This window comes from Oncorhynchus clarkii, chromosome 7, assembly GCF_045791955.1.
Source record: "Oncorhynchus clarkii lewisi isolate Uvic-CL-2024 chromosome 7, UVic_Ocla_1.0, whole genome shotgun sequence".
In the NCBI taxonomy this organism is placed as follows: Eukaryota; Metazoa; Chordata; class Actinopteri; order Salmoniformes; family Salmonidae; genus Oncorhynchus; species Oncorhynchus clarkii.
This window is the reverse complement of record NC_092153.1, coordinates 7,110,143-7,134,749: the sequence shown is the minus strand read 5'-3', so window position 1 is coordinate 7,134,749 and position 24,607 is coordinate 7,110,143. Positions and strand designations below refer to the sequence as shown.

Genomic DNA, 24,607 nt, shown 5'->3' with positions numbered 1-24,607 from the left:
AGTATTGGGTCAAGCCAGGTGTATAGCGGTTAAGAATACGATTATGAATGTTTCCTTCTTCCTTGTTCTCCGCCTTTAATTGGGCAATCCGGGATTGGTACGTTATTTTTTTAAACTTATTGATATAGCATATACTGCCGCCATGGATTGTTGAAGAATATAACTTATTCAAGCCTCATGAGGTTCGTTCAACTGTCCAACCCATCGGAACCCAAAATATAAGCCTGTTTTACACACAGTCGTGGCCACAAAAGTTTTGAGAATGACACATATTAATTTCCACAAAGTTTGCTGCTTCAATGTCTTTAGATATTTTTGTCAGATGTTACTATGGAATACTGAAGTATAATTACAAGCATTTCATAAGTGTGAATGGCTTTTATTGACAATTACATGAAGTATATACAAAGAGTCAATATTTGCAGTGTTGACCCTTCTTTTTCAAGACCTCTGCAATCCGCCCTGGCATGCTGTCAATTAACTTCTGGGCCACATCCTGACTGATGGCAGCCCATTCTTGCATAATCAATGCTTGGAGTTTGTCAGAATTTGTGGGTTCTCAATGGGATTACGGTCTGGGGTGTTTCCTGGCCACGGACCCAAAATACCAATGTTTTGTTCCCCACGCCACATAGTTATCACTTTTGCCTTATGGTAAGGTACTCCATCATGCTGGAAAAGGCATTGTTCGTCACCAAACTGTTCCTGGATGGTTGGGAGAAGTTGCTCTCGGAGGATGTGTTGGTACCATTCATGGCTGTGTTCTTAGGCAAAATTGTGAGTGAGCCCACTTCCTTGGCTGAGAAGCAACCCCACACATGAATGGTCTCAGGATGCTTTACTGTTGGCATGACACAGGACTGATGGTAGCGCTCACCTTGTCTTCTCCGGACAAGTTTTTTTCCGGATGCCCCAAACAATCGGAAAGGGGATTCATCAGAGAAAATGACTTTACCCCAGTCCTCAGCAGTCCAATCCCTGTACCTTTTGCAGAATATCAGTCTGTCCCTTGTGTTTTTCCTGGAGAGAAGTGGCTTCTTTGCTGCCCTTCTTGACACCAGGCCATCCTCCAAAAGTCTTCGCCTGACTTTGCGTGCAGATGCACTCACACATGCCTCCTGCCATTCCTGAGAAAGCTCTGTACTGGTGGTTCCCTGATCCTTCAGCTGAATCTACTTTAGGAGACGGTCCTGGCGCTTGCTGGACTTTCTTGGGTGCCCTGAAGACTTCTTCACAACAACTGACCCGCTCTCCTTTGAACCCTTCTTGATGATCCGATAAATGGTTGATTTAGGTGCAATCTGACTGGCAACAATGTCCTTGCCTGTGAAGCCCTTTTTGTGTAAAGCAATGATGACGGCACGTGTTTCCTTGCAGGTAACAATGGCTGACAGAGGAAGAACAATGACTCCAAGCACCACCCTCCTTTTGAAGCTTCCAGTCTGTTATTCGAACTCAATCAGCATGACAGAGTGATCTCCAGACTTGCCCTCGTCAACACTCACACCTGTGTTAACGAGAAAATCACTGACATGATGTCAGCTGGTCCTTTTGTGGCAGAGCTGAAATGCAGTGGAAATGTTTTTAGGGGTTTCAGTTCATTTGCATGGCAAAGAGGGACTTTGCAATTCATCTGATCACTTCATAACATTCTGGAGTATATGTGAATTGCCATCATACAAACTGAGGCAGCAGACTTTGTGAAAATTAATAATTGTGTCTGTCACGCCCTGGCCATAGAGAGGCTTTTATTCTCTATTTTGGTTAGGCCAGGGTGTGACTAGGGTGGGCATTCTATGTTCGTTTTCTATGTTTTGGATTTCTGTGTTGTTTGGCCGGGTGTGGTTCTCAATCAGAGGCAGCTGTCTATCGTTGTCTCTGATTGAGAACCATAATTAGGTAGCCTTTTCCCACCTGTGTGGTGTGGGTAGTTATTTTCTGTTTAGTGTGTTTCGCATCTGACGGAGCTGTTTCAGTTGTGCTTTTGTTGCTTGTTGTATAGTGTTCAGCTTTACCATTAAAATGACGAACACGTACCACGCTGCACCTTGGTCCTCACCTTCTTCCACCAACGGCCGTTACACTGTCATTCCCAAAACTTTTGGCCACGACTGTAATTGTAAACAAACACAGTTAAGTTTCAAAACATGGTTAAAACTGTATTTGATAAGATGTACGGTTAGTCCTTGCATCCATAGCTCTGTCTTACATAAAACAAGTGGAGGGGTGGCCGATTTGTTAAAATCCCGGATTACACCTTTAAGGATTGTACATTGACATTTGGGATTATAACACTGCAAAAATTTGTTTGGCAAATCCAACCAACCATTGCGTTCACCTTTTCAGTTGCCAATGAGACAATAATAGTTCTAAATCCATATCATCATTCACCGAGTCTCCCAGTCTCACCTTGTCTTGTGCTGGTCTACAGTGCAGAGGTGGGTGATCCAGGGGGAGAGGGGGACTGGTTGTCTCTTGTGTGTAGGGAGGGGCTGCCGTTGGGGGTGGTGAGTGGTTTAATTAGAGCGAGTGCCTGGTCTCCGCCTGGTCCCTCGTCCACATTACAACATGCTGCCAGGGGTTAACTGGACTGATAAATGGGCCCTGACACACGCACACACGCACGCACGCACGCACGCACGCACACACACACACACACACACACACACACACACACACACACACACACACACACACACACACACACACACAGAATGCATCTATTTAGTCAAACGACCCTCACACTCTCACTCATGCATCCATACACTGCAGTCAGACGTGTACACACATACACACACACTTTTACCTGGTCCTCTGTGGTCAGCCTGTAAGACGGTAGTTGAAAGATGCCCAAACGAGCGCTCGTTAAGTCCCTGATTGGGTAGCAGCCTTAATGACCCCGGCCCAGCGCCGTGACCTCTGGTGACTGGGCGTAAAAGTGGAACTACCGTCTCCATTAGGTTTGAGTGTCTGCATCTGTCTAGGATAACTCTCTCACCTCATCTCTCTCCTACCAATCAGACTTCATGTTCTTTTCCGTTGACAGTACAGTATTCAGATGTTAATACTTTTAGGAACCTTTGTCTTGCTTACATTATAATATATTGGAATACATTTTTAGCGTAAATCATGAAATGAAAACAGAACGATCCCTTGCTCTGGTTGCGAGAATTTGTGTGTGAGTGAATGTGTGTGTGTGCATACGTGTGTGTGTTACAGTGACGTGCCACTAGCGTGTGTTTCTTCATAAATCATGTGTCTTAATCAAAGGAGGCCGGGGCCATTAATAACAATGTGGTTGGCCTGACGACAGAGCACAATGTAGCATAATGTAACTATTTATTCCATAATGCTGCATTGTCACCGCAGCCACCAGGAAGGGGACAGAGGGAGGAGGGGAGGGGAGGATTAGGGGGAAAGGGAGAGGGAAAGGGGAGGGGAGGGGTGGAGGGGGGAAAGGGGAGAGAAAGGAAAGAGCGACGGGAGAGGGAGACGGGAGGGGAGGAGAAGAGGGGCGATAAAGGGGGTTGAAAGATAAGTTAGGGTTATGATGGGGAGAGATGGAGGATAGATGGAGGAAAAGTGAGAGAGAGGGATGAAGAACAAGTGGGAGAAAAATCTAACAAGGTTGGGGTTTGAGGTGTGGGATGAGAGCACAAGGTTGGGGTTTGAGGTGTGGGATGAGAGCACAAGGTTGGGGTTTGAGGTGTGGGATGAGAACACAAGGTTGGGGTTTGAGGTGTGGGATGAGAGCACAAGGTTGGGGTTTGAGGTGTGGGATGAGAGCACAAGGTTGGGGTTTGAGGTGTGGGATGAGAACACAAGGTTGGGGTTTGAGGTGTGGGATGAGAGCACAAGGTTGGGGTTTGAGGTGTGGGATGAGAGTACAAGGTTGGGGTTTGAGGTGTGGGATGAGAGCACAAGGCTGGGGTTTGAGGTGAGGGATGAGAGCACAAGGTTGGGGTTTGAGGTGAGGGATGAGAGCACAAGGTTTGGGTTTGAGGTGTGGGATGAGAACACAATGTTGGGTTTGAGGTGAGGGATGAGAGCACAAGGTTGGGGTTTGAGGTGTGGGATGAGAACACAAGGTTGGGGTTTGAGGTGAGGGATGAGAGGACAAGGTTTGGGTTTGAGGTGTGGGATGAGAACACAATGTTGGGTTTGAGGTGAGGGATGAGAGCACAAGGTTGGGGTTTGAGGTGTGGGATGAGAACACAAGGTTGGGGTTTGAGGTGAGGGATGAGAGCACAGGGTTGGGGTTTGAGGTGTGGGATGAGAACACAAGGTTGGGGTTTGAGGTGTGGGATGAGAGCACAAGGCTGGGGTTTGAGGTGAGGGATGAGAGCACAAGGTTGGGGTTTGAGGTGTGGATGAGAACACAAGGTTGGGGTTTGAGGTGAGGGATGAGAGCACAAGGTTTGGGTTTGAGGTGTGGGATGAGAACACAAGGTTGGGGTTTGAGGTGAGGGATGAGAGCACAAGGTTTGGGTTTGAGGTGTGGGATGAGAACACAATGTTGGGTTTGAGGTGAGGGATGAGAGCACAAGGTTGGGGTTTGAGGTGTGGGATGAGAACACAAGGTTGGGGTTTGAGGTGAGGGATGAGAGGACAAGGTTTGGGTTTGAGGTGTGGGATGAGAACACAATGTTGTGTTTGAGGTGAGGGATGAGAGCACAAGGTTGGGGTTTGAGGTGTGGGATGAGAACACAAGGTTGGGGTTTGAGGTGAGGGATGAGAGCACAGGGTTGGGGTTTGAGGTGTGGGATGAGAACACAAGGTTGGGGTTTGAGGTGTGGGATGAGAACACAAGGTTGGGGTTTGAGGTGAGGGATGAGAGCACAAGGTTGGGGTTTGAGGTGAGGGATGAGAGAAAGAAGAAGGAGGGAAGGGTCAGAGAGCGACATAAGGAGAGTGAACAGGACAGAGAGGTGGCAGGGGGAGGAGGGAGGCAAAAGGGGGGAGTACAGAGTTTTAATTAGCTATTGAAGTTTCATGTTGGGCGAGGAGCGGGACAGGGCGGGAGATACATCTTCTATTGACAGCTGCAGCCTTTCAGCTTGTCACCAGGCCTGACAGAACTGCAATTCTAGGATTTCTAATTCCTCAGTTAGCTCCGGTCCCGTCCTGCCCTGGTACCGCTGGACCACCTCCTGAACAGAAACACATAGTAACACAACGCCGGCTCGGCCTGGACAGAGAGGAGAGGTGTAGTGAAGCTAGAGGTGACACAGGACAAATAGGCATTAAATAGAGATTCAGCAGCCACAGTTAGTGACTGTTATAGCAGTGTTATAGCAGTGTTATAGCAGTGTTATAGCAGCGTTATAGCAGCGGTATAGCAGTGTTATAGCAGTGTTATAGCAGCGTTATAGCAGCGTTATAGCAGCGTTATAGCAGCATTATAGCAGTGTTATAGCAGTGTTATAGCAGCGTTATAGAAGCGTTATAGCAGCATTATAGCAGTGTTATAGCAATGTTATAGCAGCGTTATAGCAGCGTTATAGAAGCGTTATAGCAGCGTTATAGCAGCGTTATAGCAGTGCCCTGTACTAGTCTTACCATGATAACATCTCCATCACTACCATTGTGTCATATTTGCAGGTTGAATTCACGTTGGTTGACAATTCAATCAAATATCAACCAAATGTGGATGTTGGTCGGATGTCTTTGCCCCATTTGTTACTTACAGCCATTAACATATCATTGCTTTTCCAGTCTCCTTTAGTTAGATGACCCTGTTGATTAAACCTACCTGCTGTATCAGGGGGGACGGGCCGCTCAGTTAAACCAATTGGACTCCAGGTCTGAGAAAGATGAGCTCATTGACCTTTCACCTTTTAAACAGGTCATCTTCTACAGGGAAGGAGGAAGGGTAGGGAGGGAGAGAGGAAGGGAGGGAGGGCAGAGGAATGACAGATATGTAAAGATTCACGAGGAGGACACACACACATAGTCAGATGGACAGCCTGTCTGAAGGGTTAATTAGGCATGGAGATGATTGGATCAGGAGCTGAGACACACTGTGACATCATCTATCATTGACCTCCAGTAACAGACACTACATAAACATTACTCACACTGGTATCGTCAGCCATTTTCCTCAGAATACACTTTAAGCAGTAGAGACCAAATGGGTTCAAGAGCATGTAGATGATAGACTCTACATCACATCATATCAGTTCTATATAATACATGTCTCTATCCTGATCAGGGGCAAGGTCTCCTGATAACAGAATAGCGAAGTCGCTGTGACCCAATCTTGTCACAGCTAAGGTAATGTTACCCTCATCGATCAATTCCAAGCCATCACAAAAAGCACCAAAGCCTTGATTTACCCATTCGACAATTTCATAGAATCGACAAAACTTCACTGGTCAACTATTGATAAACCAATTGATTAAGCGATTGATTTTCACATTTTACCCCTGCGATTCTCTACCCATTTTGAGATGGATTGAATATCAGGTGACATTTTCTGGAAATTACAAAGTTAACACTAGCCAATGATTGCTTTGCTTTCGCCAATGAACAATATTTATCACTTTGAAGGACTCTTTCATCTACACCAGTAACCAATGTTCCCTCTAAATTGCGCACCTCCTCCAGGACTGCCACGCAAAATAAATGCCAGGCTGTGCAGAGACGCAAGATATTGAACTTCACTGAGTTCGCCCCATTAGCCTGCACTTTATAGATCAATGTTCTGTGATTGAATCAACATTATATCAGTCCCTTTTCAATGCAACAAAACCAAAACATGATTTTGTTGTAGGCAGAGTCAGAGCGCAACCGAGTAGAATTCTATTGGCAGGGGTAACTAATGAGTTGACTTTTAATCAAGGGAGAGAGAATGCGCTTTTCATATCAGTTCAGACCAGTGCACAGAGCCGCGCATGTGCACATTTGTTGATATTCTTTGCTATTTAACAAGTTATTAGCTCAGTTATAGATAAGTATAGGTCAGAAATGTGGAGTTCCTGCTCCCTACAAGAGCACAAAACCTGTAGGTTTCATTTTAAGCTGTCTTTGAAAAGCCAGTCAGGTAAAACGTTAATGTCTTAGTTAAAGGGACAGTGTGGTATTTTGAGACAATAGGCAGAGGGTTAGTCTACATGGTCTAATTCTCTGTATGGTAATAACAATTCATTTTATTTTGTAAAGTGATCTCTTGCATCATACAACACAATGCAATGTAAAGTCACCTATTTGGCCCATGGTGTTACAGACCACGTAAAAAAATATTAATTCATGTCAAGCCCTTCAAAATATTTTTAAAAGTCTCAAGCAATTTAGGCCTGCATTGAACACCACATTACTGTGTGTAATTACTGTATGCATACTGTATGCTATATCTATCACGGCCGTCATAATGAGGAGACCAAGGCGCAGCGTGGAAAGCGTACATAACTTATTTAATGAAAGAACAAACACTGACCAAAACGAACCGTGGCACTATATGGCTAGTGCAGAACAGGCAATTTAACATAGAATATCATCCCACAAAATACCCAAGGAATATGGCTACCTAAATATGGTCCCCAATCAGAGACAACGATAAACAGCTGCCTCTGATTGAGAACCAATCTAGGCGACCATAGACATAAACTCCTAGACATACAAAAAACCCTAGAAAATACAAAACTAAACAAACCACCGTTGTCACACCCTGACCTAACCAAAATAATAAAGAAAACAAAGATAACTAAGGTCAGGGCATGACAATATCATAGAAATCTAAAGTTATTTCCATGTGAAAATGTTATGGGATTTGCTCCATTGGTTTTGTTGGTAGGCCTACATTATGCTCCAATCCCCAGAATAGATTATTGGCTACTGTCTAAAACTGTAAGGATACAGCCTATTGGCTACTGTCTAAAACTGTAAGGGTACAACCTCATTGTTCACTGTAAAGGCACACACACACACACACACACACACACACACACACACACACACACACACACACACACACACACACACACACACACACACACACACACACATACACACACACACACACACCCTCCATTGTTGAGACATATTTTTATCTCTCCTGTCATCAAGTCATCTGGGGGTCAGCTCTATTGCCTTTGTTGTGGAGGAAGTTTTCAATTCGCTCTTGTCTTTAGAAGGAACGTGTGAACAGAACAATAGACAGAATAGAGAGTCTGGGTGGCACATTGTCCCCTGTGTGTGTGTGTGTGTGTGTGTGTGTGTGTGTGTGTGTGTGTGTGTGTGTGTGTGTGTGTGTGTGTGTGTGTGTGTGTGTGTGTGTGTGTGTGTGTGTGTGTGTGTGTGTGTGTGTGTGTGTTCAGTGTGTGTGTGTTCAGTGTAGCCATCCAGCACACCAGCTGCCAAGGCTTCCCAGAAATAAGATTTCATCATGACATAGATTCTATGTTTTATTTGATGTCACTGACTCAACAGTAGACTGATACTCTGTCAAACTAATTAGCAGTAATCATTTTCAATCATTGACAGAGGTTGAGACTTAGGTCTCTCTCAATTGAAGGGCATTATTGGCCTGGGAAACATATGTTAACATTGCCAAAGCAAGTGAAATAGACAAGTAACAAAAGGAAAATGAACAAGGGAAATAAACAATGAGAATTTAACAGTGAACATTACACTCCCAAGAGCTTTAAAAGAATAAAGACATTTCAAATGCTATAATATTGGCTACAAAAAAAGGAGCTCTCTAGAACTTAAAAGGGTTCTTCGGCTGTCCCCATAGGAGAACCCTTTGAAGGACCCTTTTGGGTTCCAGGTAGAACCCTTTTCACAGAGGTTTTTAAGGGTTTTCCTTTGGGGGTTGGAACCCTTTTGGGACCCTTTCTTCTGAGAGTGAATATTCAGTGTTGTAACACTGTGCAAATAGTTGAAAGGGAAAATAAATCAACAGGTTGTGTTTACATGGTGTTTGTTCTTCACTAGTTGCCCTTTTCTCGTGGTAACAGGTCACACATCTTGCTGCTGTGATGGAATACTGCTATTTCACCTAATAGATATGGGAGTTTATCAAGATTGGATTTGTTTTCAAATTCTTTGTGGGTCTGTGTAATCTGAGGGAAATGTGTGTCTCTGATGGTCATACAGTTGGCAGGAGGTTAGGAAGTGCAGTTTGGTTTCCACCTCATTTTGTGGGAAGTGGGCACATAGCCTGACTTCTCTTGAGAGCCAGGCCCACCCGATGGCACCCTTTCTCAATCTCAATCTCTTCATTCAAAGACTCAATCATGGACACTCTTATTGACAGTTGTGGCTGCTTTGCACAATGCATTGGTGTCTTTACCTTCTTGCCATTTGTGCTGTTGCCTGTGCCCTATAAAGTTTGTACCATGTTTTGTGCTGCTACCATGTTGTGCTGCTGCCATGTTGTGTTGCTACCATGCTGTGTTGTCATGTCTTGCTGCCATGCTATGTTGTTGTCTTAAGTCTCTCTTTATGTAGTGTTGTGTCTCTCTTGTCATGATGTGTGTTTTGTCCTATATTTATTTATTTTTTAATCCCAGCCCCAGTCTCAGGTGTCCTTTAGCCTTTTGGGAGGGCATCATTGTAAATAAGAATTTGTTCTTAACTGATTTGCCTAGTTAAATAAAGGTTAAATTAAGGTTAAATAAATAAAACGGTGAGAGAGTATATGCGCCTCTCGAGTGTGAGAGAGAGCGAATGAAACAGAGAACAAGTGAAGGAGATGGCGTTGCCGCGACGGAGATCTTCAAAGAGCTTGATGGTTCTCTCTATCCCTCCTAAGTGGTGAGATAATGCAGCGAGGAGAGGGATGGGGAGATACCAGGGTGAAAGTAATGATGTCTTATTGTGCCTGATAACAAGTGTTTATCTGCTATCAGTGCCGCTGCACACAATGGGGCCCTTGTATAGGGAGCAGTAAAATACAGACTGTTAGCTGGAAGAACCCATTAAATGCCCATAAAGATCACCAGCTGCCCTGATAGGCTGAAAGGAGCTTTTGTTACCTGGGAAAAAAACCCAGGAGAGACAGGAGCGAGGACGGCAGGAGAAAAGGAAGGAAGGGAAGGAGGGAAGCAGATATGGGAGAGAGGGAGGTAGTATAGGAGAGAGGGAGGTAGTGTGGGAGAGAGGGTGTCAGTGTGGGAGAGAGGGTGTCAGTGTGGGAGAGAGGGAGGTCATGTGGGAGAGAGGGAGGTAGTGTGGGAGAGAGGGAGGTAGTGTGGGAGAGAGGGAGGTAGTGTGGGAGAGAGGGAGGTAGTGTGGGAGAGAGGGAGGTCATGTGGGAGAGAGGGAGGTAGTGTGGGAGAGAGGGTGGTCATGTGAGAGAGAGGGAGGTAGTGTGGGAGAGAGGGAGGTAGTGTGGGAGAGAGGGAGGTAGTGTGGGAGAGAGGGTGGTCATGTGAGAGAGAGGGAGGTAGTGTGGGAGAGAGGGAGGTAGTGTGGGACATAGGGTGGTCAAGTGGGAGATAGGGAGGTAGTGTGGGAGAGAGGGGGTAGTGTGGGAGAGAGGGAGGCAGTGTGGGAGAGAGGGAGGTAGTGTGGGAGAGAGGGAGGTAGTGTGGGAGAGAGGGAGGTAGTGTGGGAGAGATGGAGGCAGTGTGGGAGAGAGGGAGGTAGTGTGGGAGAGAGGGAGGATGTGGGAGAGAGGGAGGTAGTGTGGGAGAGAGGGAGGTAGTGTGGGAGAGAGGGAGATAGTGTGGGAGAGAAGGAGGCAGTGTGGGAGAGAGGGAGGTAGTGTGGGAGAGAGGGAGGTAGTGTGGGAGATAGGGTGGTCATGTGGGAGAGAGGGAGGTAGTGTGGGAGAGAGGGAGGTAGTGTGAGAGAGAGGGAGGTAGTGTGGGAGAGAGGGAGGCAGTGTGAGAGAGAGGGAGGTAGTGTGGGAGAGATGGAGGTAGTGTGAGAGAGAGGGAGGTAGTGTGGGAGAGATGGAGGTAGTGTGAGAGAGAGGGAGGTAGTGTGGGAGAGAGGGAGGTAGTGTGGGAGAGATGGAGGTAGTGTGGGAGAGAGGGAGGTAGTGTGGGAGAGAGGGAGGCAGTGTGGGAGAGAGGGAGGTAGTGTGGGAGAGAGGGAGGTAGTGTGGGAGAGAGGGAGGTAGTGTGGGAGAGATGGAGGTAGTGTGGGAGAGATGGAGGTAGTGTGGGAGAGAGGGAGGTAGTGTGGGAGATAGGGAGGTAGTGTGGGAGAGAGGGAGGCAGTGTGGGAGAGATGGAGGTAGTGTGGGAGAGAGCGAGGTAGTGTGGGAGAGAGGGAGGTAGTGTGGGAGAGAGGGAGGTAGTGTGGGAGAGGAAGAGGAAGAGGATAGAGCAGTGTGTCCCAATCAAGGCGTAGATTAGACCCTTTTTGAGAAGGAATCTGAACTTTATAACTGTTTGTTTGTCTGAGGCAAACATCTGCTTTCTCTGAATCGATATGATAGAGAAACAGCTATGTAACGATTGTGGGAAAATGTTATCAACCAGTTCCCTCCCTCAAGTCTTATATGATTGGGTACTCAGTCCTGCATTCACCATATTACTATGAGATTATTCTTCAGGCTATGTATAGTACCCATTATGAGATATTCCAAGCAGATCACTGTTATACAAGTCAGTATTCAAAGTCTGTCTATGTCTGAGGATGTCGGGAGATGACGTGAAACCTGGCCGCTATTGGGCAACAGTAAGCGCTGTAGGTTTCGGTTTTGCGAGGGCGTTGTGGGCGAGGGTGGGCGTAAGCATCTGTCTCTGATTCCAAAGTTTGCAAGTTTGAAAAAAAAAACATATATTTTTGTTATAAGCCTACACCAAACCTTAACCCTTACCTTAACCATTCTGAGTTAATGCCTAATCTTAAGAATTCTCAGTTAATGCCTAAACTTAACCCCAACCTTAAAAATTCAGAGTTAATGTCTCACCTTAAACACCTGGACCACATCGAAATGTGACTTTGAGAAACACGGATGAGCGTCTAATTCTGACGTGAGACTGTGAGAGCTGATTGGATATTCAACCTTGGTTTCACTGCTGATTTGAAACTATGTGATGTAGCTACCGCGGTGATAATAACCTTCATTTGATGAGCTTGTACAAAAAAATTGCTGATGCGACAAGTTTTCCAGTCGGCCCACTAATGGGTTTTTTCTCGTTGAGATTCATCTATCTATTTGGTCATTTCATTCAAATCCAGTTAAGGCAACCTGTTTTTGTCCAATTTAGTAACAAGCAAACAATCTCCTAATTAGCTCATGCTTTGTGATGACACATCAGGGAATCAGGCCATATCGCCTGTCCTCGTTTAGTGTTTGTGAGGTCACAGATTTAAAAAATGCTGATACACACCTGCTGAAGACCCACCAACACCTTTAACTAAGAAAGAGAAGAGAGGGAGAGAGAGGGAGACAGAGACAGGTAGACAGAGACATTCCCATGTCCAGTGTGCACAACATAAAGCAAAGCTCAATATTAGTTAATAAATTACAGAAGAAAAAAGGGAGAGAGAGAGAGAGCTGGAATAGAAAAAACCTCTAATAAATTACCGTTATCTCCTTAATGAGACGACATTAATTAGGGTCTCAAGGTCTGGCGGAGAGCAGGGTGATTTATCGAGCAGCTCTAACAGTGTGGGAATTAGTCTAATTAGGAAAGAGATGGAGAGCTGATTTTCACTTCATAAAAAGACCATTGTTGAACCCAAACCATTTATCAGAACCAGGTTTGCCCGGCTGAGACGTGAGTACAGGAAGAACTGGGAGCTCACACACCGTCCAGGTGGTGTACTTGTCTGTGGATCCTTGGTGGAATGTCAATTGAATTTCCTTGAATCCTTGTGTCCTATCCTCACACCCTTCACTTACTTCCAATTGAAAACATCAGAGGATTCAAGGAAAGGAAACCTGAAATGAAGGATCAGACTTAGAGACAGTCGTCATGTTGGCCAGACAACCATAGATGTACATCTACTCTATGTTGGCACCAAAGGTACCAGGGTGACAGTTGTATTATAGCTATCCTACAGTAGTACTATAGTTTTACACATAGTTTGTCAGTACAGATGTAGGATCTTCATTTGAGCATTTTCTCACAGCAGGAAAATTTAATTATTCTTTGGATTATAATTAATAGACATTTTTTGTAGGGGTTGATACATTTTTTAGTTAGGGCATATCAAGTCTGACATTTTAAAGTGGAAATGATAAACTTTAGAATCCTTTTTAAACCTTGAATACACTTCAAGTTTGCATTTCCTGGAAATGTCCTTCATCAACAGGGTGATCAAATGATGTGTAGCGTTTAGCATTGTGTCTGACCTGCTCTTGGCAGTGATTCCTCTCAGAGTAACCAAAGACTGTGTGTGAAGCAACATGTCCTGTATCCAGAATGTTATCAGAGTCTCAAGTTCAGGAGGATACATTTTCTGGAGAAGGAGATGCACATGTTGTTTTGTAGAAATAAGCAACTGTTTCGTAGAAATAAGTGACTGTTTTGTAGAAATAAGCAACTTTTTCATAGAAATAAGCAACTGTTTTGTAGAAATAACTGTTTTATAGAAATAACTGTTTTATAGAAATAAGAGACTGCCTAAAGTGAGGGTGGCTCTCTATTCATGTATGTGCATTCCAGGAACATTATCAGTCAACAGGTGTGTGTGTGTGTGTGTGTGTGTGTGTGTGTGTGTGTGTGTGTGTGTGTGTGTGTGTGTGTGTGTGTGTGTGTGTGTGTGTGTGTGTGTGTGTGTGTGTGTGTGTGTGTGTGTGTGTGTGTGTGTGTGTGTGTGTGTGTGTGTGTGTGTGTGTGTGTGTGTGCGTGCTTGACTTTTTTTGACTGATTTTGCTCTTGAATGCACCTCTGCGAGATCAGACATGCAGGTCCTTATCAGCAGGTTGAACAAACCCTGAGGACCAGTAACCCAGAGTGAGTCAATAAACAGCTGACTGACAGGGACAGCAGATCACTGCAGACCTGAGTTCAAACACTACTCAAAATCTTTTCAAATATATATATATATATATATATATATATATATTTAAATATTTAATTTTTGCATTTTCCAATTAAGAACATTCAAAACAAACGTGAAAAGATATTAGACAACGATAGGACAAAGTGACAGTAACAGACGAGCGTAACAAAAAAACAATAATAATTATAATTATATATACAAACATACAATAAGAAACAAATAATAACGAGACATTGGATCACCTGCCGTAGGCTACATATTATACATTACGTGTGAAACATTATGTGAGGATTATATAGAGATTCAATCAATGAGATGTGGGGGGAGATTCTCCATGTAGTCAATACAAGTTTGCCAAATTCTGTAAAATGTCTTTAACTTATTCCTCCAGCAGTAAGTGATTTTCTCCAAAGGGATACAACTATTAACTTCCGATAGCCACATTGCAACTGGCAGGGAGGAATCCAATTTCCATTTCAAGGCAATACGTTTCTTGGCAATCGCTAGCAATATTTCTGTTAGCTTTATAGTATGGCTTTGCCTAAGATTGGTGTTAGTAAAGTTACCCAATAGACAGACCTCCGGGTCTAAAGGGAATGCAACCCCGTGAATTGAGGATATGGTATCGCATACCCCCTGACAGAAACTGTGTAGTTTTGAACACTGCCAAGTGGAATGGAGGAATGTTCCTTCATCTGAGCCACTTTTCAAATACTTTTTTTGTTTTACTGTACCTGGAGTGCCAGGTGATGCAGATGTGCACTTTTGGGACTATTCAATTGGTTCCATTGCACCAGGTAAGCTTAATGAAGCGGAGATAATGTATTGTAAATGATTTTGAATACTAATTGAACCCAGGTCTAGATCACACAGGGAACACATGGCATGAGAACCAACCCCAACCTTTATGGCTCCTGTCATGTAGATCACAGCCCAGAGCCGTGGTAATGATTGAAAAATATGCCTGTAATGACGATAAGCTCTTTAATGTTTCCTAAACTCCGCCGGCACTAACGTTTAAGGCCAGAGATCTAATTAATTAACTGATCAACTTTGACTTTGTAGTGCAATGCGGGCCGCTCTCTCAGAACGACTCAAGCACCTGCCCGTGGGGACTTGCAGGGTGTGTGTGTGTGTGTGTGTGTGTGTGCGCGCGCGTGTGCGTGTGTGCGCGCATGTGGCGTGTGTGTGGTGTGTGTGTGTGCGTTACGTGTGTGTGGTGTGTTCAAGACAAGGGCAGCTCTGCAAGTACTCCTGTCTTTGTGGCAGGCATGCCAGGGTGTGTTTGTGAGTCCATCTAGCCCTACATGGCCAGCAGGACACTCTGGGCTTCTTATTAAAAACTATTCAGACACCCCTGTGCTGTTAGGAGATACATCTAACCAAGAGGGCAGGCTAAATGTACTGAAATAGTCCTATACAGTTTCTAGGGTCTTTATACCTGCTGACAATATTGACAAAACAAACACAGAGCAAATCTTAATTTGAGATTGTGTGCATAACTATTGATTTCGTGTAAATGTAATTTTACGCACACCGATGTCTGGATAGGATTCGGCCCAGTGAGTCTACGGCAGCGGCCGAGACGGAATTCCATCGGATGCAACAGCAGCAGGAAGGGGTTTGCTACTGAGGGACGAGCGGTGATGATGTGAATGTTTGTTCTCCTGTGTTGTTTGAAGGTGGATGGGTGGTGGGTGCGCGGTAGGGTGCGTGCCACCGTAGAAGCCGCACGTTGCTAAGTGTTCAAACCTAGGGACCTGACATCGGGGCAGCGGTGCCATTTCGATCATTGATTTAATTTAATTTGTGCACCTCAGACACCGGGTGCGGATGACGGATTTACCCGCGGCCGGGCTATTTAAATTACTTTGAAATCATAAAAGCAAAGAAACGAGGCGCGAGGGGAAGAGGTTGGGAGGAATAGGCAGAAAGCACTCGCGTGGCGGCGGCTGATTTCCCTGGAGCAAATTAGCTCTATATCAGACCTGGCGACAGGCGGTATTCTGGGTGATAGGGAGCAGAGAGGGGGTGGAGGGGTTGGTGAGGGAGGAGGGCGGCAGCCCCCGGCGTGTCACTGCTTCAATCTTCTAGGGGTCAGACGCAACAACAATAACCACATACACCACCTCGCTGTGAGCGACGGTCTGCAGCGGGGAGAGGTGACCATTTAAGCGTTTTATGCATCTTCCTAGGCCTGATTTCAATTTCTTGAGATATAATTTAGAGCCTTTCGGATTAGGCCGCGTGTCCCTTGGATTTTATGGGCCTCGTCCACTACTCTTCCAATTCGTGGGGCTCATTCACTATTTGATTATTCAACTGTGCTTCAAGTCATAAGTGCTATTGCCTACATCTGAGTACTTATACTAATATTTTATCATATTGGAATATTCATTATAAGTCTTTGACAGTTATTATAAAACTACAAAAATCCCTCTAGGATTTATTTTCTATTGTCAACCTTTTCACAATTAGGCTAAATAAATCACAAAAAGTGATTTGTGGATGATGTTTTGTATCCTTGAAATATTCCTGGATAAAATTGTTCCGATAATTTTAAAGTAAATGATCTAATCAAAATAATGTATGCCTGTTTTCACAACATAACTAAAGTCTGGTTTTATTAAAATCTACCAGTTTGTTAAAAACATATATTGCAAGAATAAATGCACAGGATAATAGTAAAAAAAATATTTAGCAAATATTACTGCTTTCGAAAAGAGTTTGAAAATATGACGTTATTGTTAAATAACGAATCTGAAATGACTTTCATTATATTATTAATTCATGTTTATTAAAATGCAAATCGAACATGTGTTGTGTATAGGTTACCATGGCATTTTTAGGCCTAAACTTTAAACTATGTTTTTCAAAGATTGTTGCTGAGTGGAGCATCATGGGTAAATACATATGAGTTGATCAAATAATGTATCATGTTCAGTAACCTATCGGCCATTGTGATACAACTATGAGCAAGTGGGCTTTATATGTTTACTTCATAAAAATGTCAAAATAACTATCACTTAGGACCTTATAACAGTTGCTAGTGATTATTGGACTCGTGGTAGATTTGGTCTGGGAGTAGTAATTACAATAGTATCACAGGAGTTAATGCCATGACGACTACGTATTCTGCGTCACCTGCTTGACCTGTTAGAAACGGGATATTTGTTATTTTTTTGAAGCGCTTTACGGCCCAACAATGTTCACATGACCTGAGGTGAGGACCACCTACAGTAGGACAATGTCTGCTTTCGTTCACACACCTGCGCGCATTCCTCCTCAGGGGTCAGTCAGATCATGCAGATTGCGGTTGTTAAAGGTGGGAGACAACAGGGAGATTCTCCATAGTTCACTGACCGGAGCCGGGAGACAGAACGCAGTGTTGTTGCACCACATACAAACATGTAGAGAGTAAAGCAATTCTGCTTCTCATTGCTGCATATATCTTAAAACCTTATGACACATACCAATATAAGCCTATTTCTCGTCTAAAACTAACGGTGCTGATTTAAAACGAGTTGTAAAGCCTAACTAGGAATATGACAGACTAATAACTGACAAATTATTATTTTAATCATGTTGTTTTTCTGATTTCCTTAATTTATTATGTTTTTACATGATTACCGATATGCTGTGGGCCTATGTAAATAGGCCTAATTACGTAGATGAATAGAAATGAGTCTTGGACATGGAAGATAAGACACCTGGAGTGTGACCTAGCTATTCTATGCTAAATCAACTTTATTAATGGACTATTTTTTTTCTCTTCCGCTGATGTATAATTCTAGCTCATAAAGATGAATTACATTAGCATTTCAACCTGGAGAAACCCATGGGTTTTAAAATAAGCAAATCGTTAATATTGTGCTAATTGAAATATAAATCTCTTGCCAATATTTCCTCTGAATAGACACGCAGAACAGATAATGATTGCAGGATGTATTTGATTTAGGCTGTAAATAGATGTCCAAAATATGGCTTGAGATCCAAATGTGCAAAAACTACAAATCTGTAACATACTTTTATTATTTTCATCATCACTGTTATTATTATAATCACAATGTGGTAAGTTATGTTTAAATAATCATCACCATTATTATAAATATTGTATCAATTTGTACTAATAGCTATGTAATAACTATAACTACAGTATTTGTTCTATTATAGCCTAGACCACTTGTATCTTGTTACCTGATTCAGGCGCGTTCATAACGCAGCAACACATACAGTAGAAAAGGCTAATATTGCTACCAGTTCTCACAGTCTCACGTCACAATTAAACACAGCAGAAAGTGTTGCTGACAGACAGAGGGAAAGAGGTTGGACATTTCTCATGCAGGAGACGTGTGAGGCGCGTTCAGAGGTTTCTTGAGTCGCGTGGAAATGAGAGAGTAATTAGTTAATTAGAAAACGGTCGACTAAACTCACCCCTCGAGTACCTGCATTAGCCAATCACAGCTCAGACAGCCACAGGGGTGGGGGAGACGGCGTCTGAAGGAGTGAAACACTTGCTTTAGTTGGTTAAGTTGCTATTAAACACCAAGACCTGGCTGTTAGTCATCACATGTGATGTGAATACGCGGATAGAGGACTACAGAAACCAAATGGACACTCGGAAAGCATTGCAATTTAATATTTTGTTGTATCATTTTATTTGCTAATAATTTAAGCTCTTCAGGGTTCTTCAGAGAATATTTTACCAGAACTGTTACAGGTAGGTGATAGCGAGGGAGTGAGCAAAACTAAGGAGCCTGCTATCGAAACGCATACTAAAAGTACATCCTCTCATATATTTATCATTGATCTGACTTATTTTGGTTACGAGAGGGTTGCACTGGCATCCTCAGAGTGACTTTTATAAAAAACTGAAACATTTAAACAGAAGATTGGAGTTGGAGCTGTGCTCTGACGCACAGAACAAGTGTACATTGGCAGGTCTGACCTTTGAGCAGCTCGCGGCAGTTTTCCTGATGAGAGTCGGTATGGAGAAATCGAATAATTTTCGAATCGATGCTCTGCTGGCCGACGAGACTCACCGGGCGAACCGAGACCTCTCCCCAGGTCTGAGCAGTGACAGCCCTGCGGGCAGCCCTGTGTCCTGTCGGCGAGCGGACACCCCGTCCCCGCGCAGGACGCCCACCCATCTTCAAACCGGGATAATCCCCAAGCCGGGACTGCTGAACCTCCCTCACACGGGACTCGCCTCGCTACCCCAAATGTACCCTGCCCCTATGTACCCAATGTCGGCTTTGGGTGGACATCACCCTGCCTTCGCCTACTCCGGCTTCACACACCTTACCCAGTCGTACCCAGACCACCTGAAGGCGGCTGCCATGGCAGGGTCTCTCCCCCTGGAACACTGGATCCGTGCTGGAATGATGATACCACGTCTTCCAGACTACAGTTGTAAGTATAGTACACATGTGGGCTAGGCAGCACACTCAATAGGCTATATATACTCTTGTCACAAATATATCAACAAACAAAACATATTTTTAAAAGAGAGGCATTATGCGCTAGGCCCATGGGGTTTCTTTTAAAATCGGGGATGTAAATGGAGTTGTCCATTGGTCTGTTGGTGATGTGTTTTTGTGCTTGCTCAGAACACATAGGCAATATAATTAATATAGCCAAGCAGACACAAAGCTAAGCGTAATTGCTGTAATCAATCATGTTTTTCAAATAGGTGTGGCGGGTATCAAGCAGAAATGAACTTACGCCCAGATACCGGAGGTTTATTGGTAGGGAAGGGATCGTTTGATCACTTAACAACCACTTCCAAAGCATTGAACCCAACCGCCTAGAGGTGTCGTAAAATCACTTATTGTTCCTCATTGCATGTAATCCAAAGGTGAGGGAAAGCAAATACAGGTACACACACACACACACACACACACACACACACACACACACACACACACACACACACACACACACACACACACACACACACACACACACACACACACACACACACACACACACACACGTTGTAAACATAATCAAATATATGTTCTAAGATTAGGCTAAGTGTTGCAATTAACTTTAGCTAGGTGTGCAAAACTTAAACGTATTTGATACCAGTATTGATAACAAAACTCAACATATTATAACATATCCCATAACACATTTTACAAAAAAGTAGAAAATGATAATAATCTGAGGAATAACACCAACAACAACAATAATAACAATAATCATACATTTCAATTAGTAAATAATGAATACATCTAATACGTAGGTTATTGGTTAATAATACGTGTTATTATATATTTATTATAATAATATTGTGTTACTAATTGTATTCATATTATTTCTAACTATTGCTAACATTTTTACCAATCAGGCAAGATCTGTTTCAAAACATTTTTATTTCAATATAAGAGCAAGAACAATAGGGCTACATACAAGGTATTATTATAGAATGGTAATATTTTCATGTGTATTATATCATGCTATATATTCATTACATGCTTATATTAATCCACCTTTATTGCAATATTTAAACACATATTTTTAACTGCTTTCTGAACATATAATATTGCACATTCAATCTTAATGGTAGAACGGTTTTGTTCTTTGTTCAGTCATTAATACACAACGTCTGAAAAATATAGGCTATTTAAGTATCATGTAGAGGTATAGGCCTAAATATTGTTTAAGTGTAGTCTCATGAAAAGTCTTCGATCGATTTACTGCTAACTATAATATCATGTTTTTTATTTTTGGCCTTTTCATTTCGCTATAAACGTCAACTCGATGAACATTGTCTTTGTACTGAGGAGCAAACTATAAACAAACACCTAAAACATTCTGCTAGTTCACCAATAAAATCACTAAAGCTTCATCGAATTTTCATTAAGTTAATGGTGCTCGCGCTTTTTATGGTTCTAGCGCCCAGCTTCTGCCGTGTCCTCTCGTCAACAATAAACTGGAGTAAAGCTATTATAGTTAATGATGGCGAGAGAGTGCGGGCATGTGTGTGTGTGTTCCTCCCTCAACATTATATTGGACTTCCTATGTCCTTGGTATTGCAGAAATAAGACCATTGAAACAGTCTGAGATTAAATCTACTCAGATGCATTGTCCAATAGCTTGAATTGACCAGAACACAGGTTTAGTAGCCTACACATCTCATTACATTTGGGAAGAACATAGTTGGGGAGAATTAAGCTATTGATTAGGCCAGAGTCATTGTAACTTTCTACCCAGTTGTTCACTAAAAATGATCCACAATGAAGAATATTGTACTGTACTAAGGTCTCCCCCCCCCCTCTCTCCCCCTCTCAGCACCCCAGGCAGGACTCCTGGGGAAGTGTCGTAGGCCCCGGACGGCTTTCACCAGTCAGCAGCTCCTTGAGCTGGAGAACCAATTTAAACTCAACAAGTACCTGTCCAGACCCAAACGCTTTGAGGTGGCCACCTCTCTCATGCTGACTGAAACACAGGTGAGGGAGAAAAGGTGTCATTCTGTGTGTGTCTGTGTGAGCGTGTATATATGTGTCTGTGTGAGTGTGTATGTATGTGTCTGTGTGAGCGTGTATATATGTGTCTGTGTGAGTGTGTATATGTGTCTGTGTGAGCGTGTATATATGTGTCTGTGTGAGCGTGTATATATGTGTCTGTGTGAGCGTGTATATATGTGTCTGTGTGAGCGTGTATATATGTGTCTGTGTGTTGATTCCCACCTGGCAGGCTATTCCAGCGCTGGCCTGTTATCCTATGTTCCTCTGGGAAGAACCTGTACAAATGATCCCTGGTGTGTTTGTCCTTGAGATAGACTGTCTGCTATGGGGCGGCAGGGTAGCCTAGTGGTTAGAGCGTTGGACTAGTAACCAGAAGATTGCAAGTTCAAATCCCCGAGCTGTTGTTCTGTCCCTGAACAGGCAGTTAACCCACTGTTCCTAAGCCGTCATTGAAAATAAGAATTTGTTCTGAACTGACTTGCCTAGTTAAATAAAAATTTAAAAAATGCTCTGTTAGTCACTGGAGAGTAATGTGATATCAGACTGGCAGTTCCTTATTTAGCTAATATATTACAGCTCTTGTTTCACCTGCCTCATCTAGTACCAAATACCACCCCTAACGAAGCAGTTGACATGTTGATTTAAAAGATCAACTCCTCTGTGTTCGAACATATTCAGCACGTTTTGGAATGACTTCTTCAGATAAATCTTTCTGCAAGTGAGTAACAGTTGTTGTTGACATTTCAGCCCGGTTTAGTAGACAGAAAATGGCTTCCCAGATGTACTAAACTGAGTGTGGGGATAGAGAGATAGAGACTGCAGGTGAGAGACCTCCTGCATTAGTGTGTGGCTGACAGGCCTGCGTTCTGTCTCTCCTCAGGTGAAGATCTGGTTCCAGAACCGCCGGATGAAGTGGAAGCGCAGCCGCAAGGCCAAGGAGCAGGCATCTGCATCTGCCCAGTCTGAGGCGGAGCGACTGCGCACCGGGGGAAAACAGACCAATGGCAAACCAGCTGAGAATAAACAAGCTTTCACTCAGGATGACGAGGGAGAGCTAGACCTAGAAGAAGCAGAGGAGGAAGAGGAGGAAGAGGAGGAGACGCCACACGAGTTTGATGTTACCATGGGTGGCGCGGTGGGGTTGCAGCGTTCAGCAGACTTTCTGAAGCTCACAGCGGAGCTTGGTTACAACCCCCACAGTCCCTTCTCTGAGGACGACTTAGTGGGGGTGACAGGGGGGGACAGGAAGATAGGCGCAGGGTTGTGAAAAGACACACCCAGAAAGGAAAACGCCAGAGACACTGCTGCTTGACACTGGCTCTGGGAAAGTGGGGGTCTATAGTGTAAAAAGAGAAAAAAAATGATGTGCCATTTCAAAAGCCTATGACAGTGTTTTTTGTGTACATAATGCTCAACGCAATGTAATGTTTCTGTGACCCTGATGGAGTTGTTTAAGGCAGGGGTTTCCAAACTGTGGGTCGCCCCCCACCCCCAAAAAAATGTTTTAAAGGAACTCAATCCGGCTTTAAACTTATTCTTGAAAGTTGTACTAGTAGAATGCACACGGTGTCATTTCTATATTGGGTATTGCATCATCAGTTCCTCTTGTCCTGTCAGTCATTACATACCTTAGAGAGCTATTTATAACTTGTTAGAAATGTCCAGATCCACTAGCCCATGTCTGCTAATGTTTTTATTTATTTTGTTTTTCAGCTCATAGATGTTGGAGTCATGTTTTTGTCACTCAAATATCACATGAATACACATTAGGCATGGCAAAATGTACAGAATTGCAGGAAATAAGCTTTAAACCTGCAAAATTCTCTCCACCAACAAGAAGGGTGTGAACAGTCTGTCACGAACAGTGCTTGTGCCCATAGAAATAGACATGCCTCGCCCGCAGGGGGGTGTGGGATGTTCCCCAATGCTGGAAGGGGTGTTCCCCAATGCTGGTACCCCTGGTTTAAGGTATAGGTGTTCTTTAGGTTGGACTCGCATCTCTAAGGATGAGGGAATATAAAGCATTTTATATTCATCATCACATCAAGTAAGGCTGAATAAGACACTGAACCCTGTCTCTCTCTGCTGTATTTTTTCATGGCATGCAACTCCAAAAAAATGTTTTTACACAGGACATTCATCGGCTGTAAGACTCCTGTGTTTTTCATCCAATTGGACTGAGAAGTACTGTAGCAGCAGTGAAGCAGTGAACACCACTGACCTCTATTACCTTGTCGTCCATCTCAGCTAAACTCCGCCCCCTGACAGGCTGACTGACAGATGTGGCTCCTCCCACCAGCAGTGCTAAAGGATGTGATACAACCAAGTTACGTTCAGAACCGTTGGACTGTTGCAAACTGCAACTTACACTGGCAGGAGTGAACAAACCCTGAGCAGTTTGCATTAGCTGAAAACGAAGGGGAAAGTGTTGCAAAGTGTTGCAGAATGTTGCGTGATGTTGTGAATGTGCCCCCATGAATGTCAGACATCTTGGATTTACAGACTTTCCATGATGTCTCATATACTCTATCTTGTGTGTGCAATTGAACATTGTTGTCATGTAAATTCAGATTTCTGTTGTTATTGTTGTTTGTTTGTTTATTGTTGTTATTTAACCACATTTAAATGTATCTAAATTATTTGAATTGACAGGTAAATGACAGGGAAAAAGTTAATGTGTTTATCTGAAACTGGTCTGTGTTGATGTCAACTGCGTGAAATAAAAAAACAGAAATGAAAATTGTTCAAATAACTTGAGAAATGTAGGATTTATGCAAAGTTAACTCATTAAAATGAGGGATTGATTTGTGGAGAACATTTAGAACGTGTATAAGTCATCTAAAGTATTTAAAAGTGGGTTTAGTGGAGATCAATGAGAGGGAGTTACACAAACACATTGAGCAGGCAAAGCTGAGCAATTCTTTAAGAAAGTTATTAGTGTGTGGAGCCTTCATAATGACCTTGTGAGTCTTCTGCAACCACACAGGGATGGTAACAATAGGGTAGAGAGGTCCAACTATAAATCCAGCTAAAACAGACATATTGGCCAAATTTCTATTTCCAATCCCACTTAATGGAAATCTCTCAAATGGACACACTTTTTTTTCTGTATCACACGTCCTTCCCTTGTTTCCTGTCTATTTCAGCCACCTTGTTGTCACAGATAACAGATGGCAAGATGGCCAAGAGAAAGGAAGATAATCCAACACTGCATATTAAACCAG

The 24,607-nt window shown here is 43.4% G+C and overlaps 1 protein-coding gene and 1 long non-coding RNA gene across 2 annotated transcripts; one reads left to right on the top strand and one right to left on the bottom strand.

Moving 5' to 3' along the window:
* Positions 1-5,768: 5,768 nt before the first annotated feature.
* LOC139414056 (uncharacterized) lies at positions 5,769-18,409 on the bottom strand. Its single transcript, XR_011634863.1, has 3 exons — positions 18,346-18,409; positions 12,648-12,844; positions 5,769-5,853 (listed from the first exon to the last, which is right to left on the bottom strand). It is a non-coding gene; the product is annotated as an uncharacterized lncRNA (long non-coding RNA).
* On the top strand, positions 18,277-24,132 carry LOC139414055 (motor neuron and pancreas homeobox protein 1-like). Its single transcript, XM_071161931.1, has 3 exons — positions 18,277-19,323; positions 21,208-21,365; positions 22,264-24,132. Exons 1-3 carry the CDS (start codon positions 18,888-18,890, stop codon positions 22,648-22,650), a joined length of 981 nt encoding a protein of 326 aa, XP_071018032.1. The 5' UTR covers positions 18,277-18,887; the 3' UTR covers positions 22,651-24,132.
* The last annotated feature ends 475 nt before the right edge of the window (positions 24,133-24,607 follow it).

What these genes read in the sequence shown, in the direction of transcription:
- LOC139414055 (XM_071161931.1), top strand. Translation starts at nt 18,888, where the DNA reads ATGAGAGTCGGTATGGAGAAATCGAATAATTTTCGAATCGATGCTCTG. An exon ending in ACGTCTTCCAGACTACAGTT is followed by an intron (nt 19,324 to 21,207) that starts GTAAGTATAGTA and finishes TCCCCCTCTCAG; the next exon opens with CACCCCAGGCAGGACTCCTG. An exon ending in TCATGCTGACTGAAACACAG is followed by an intron (nt 21,366 to 22,263) that starts GTGAGGGAGAAA and finishes GTCTCTCCTCAG; the next exon opens with GTGAAGATCTGGTTCCAGAA.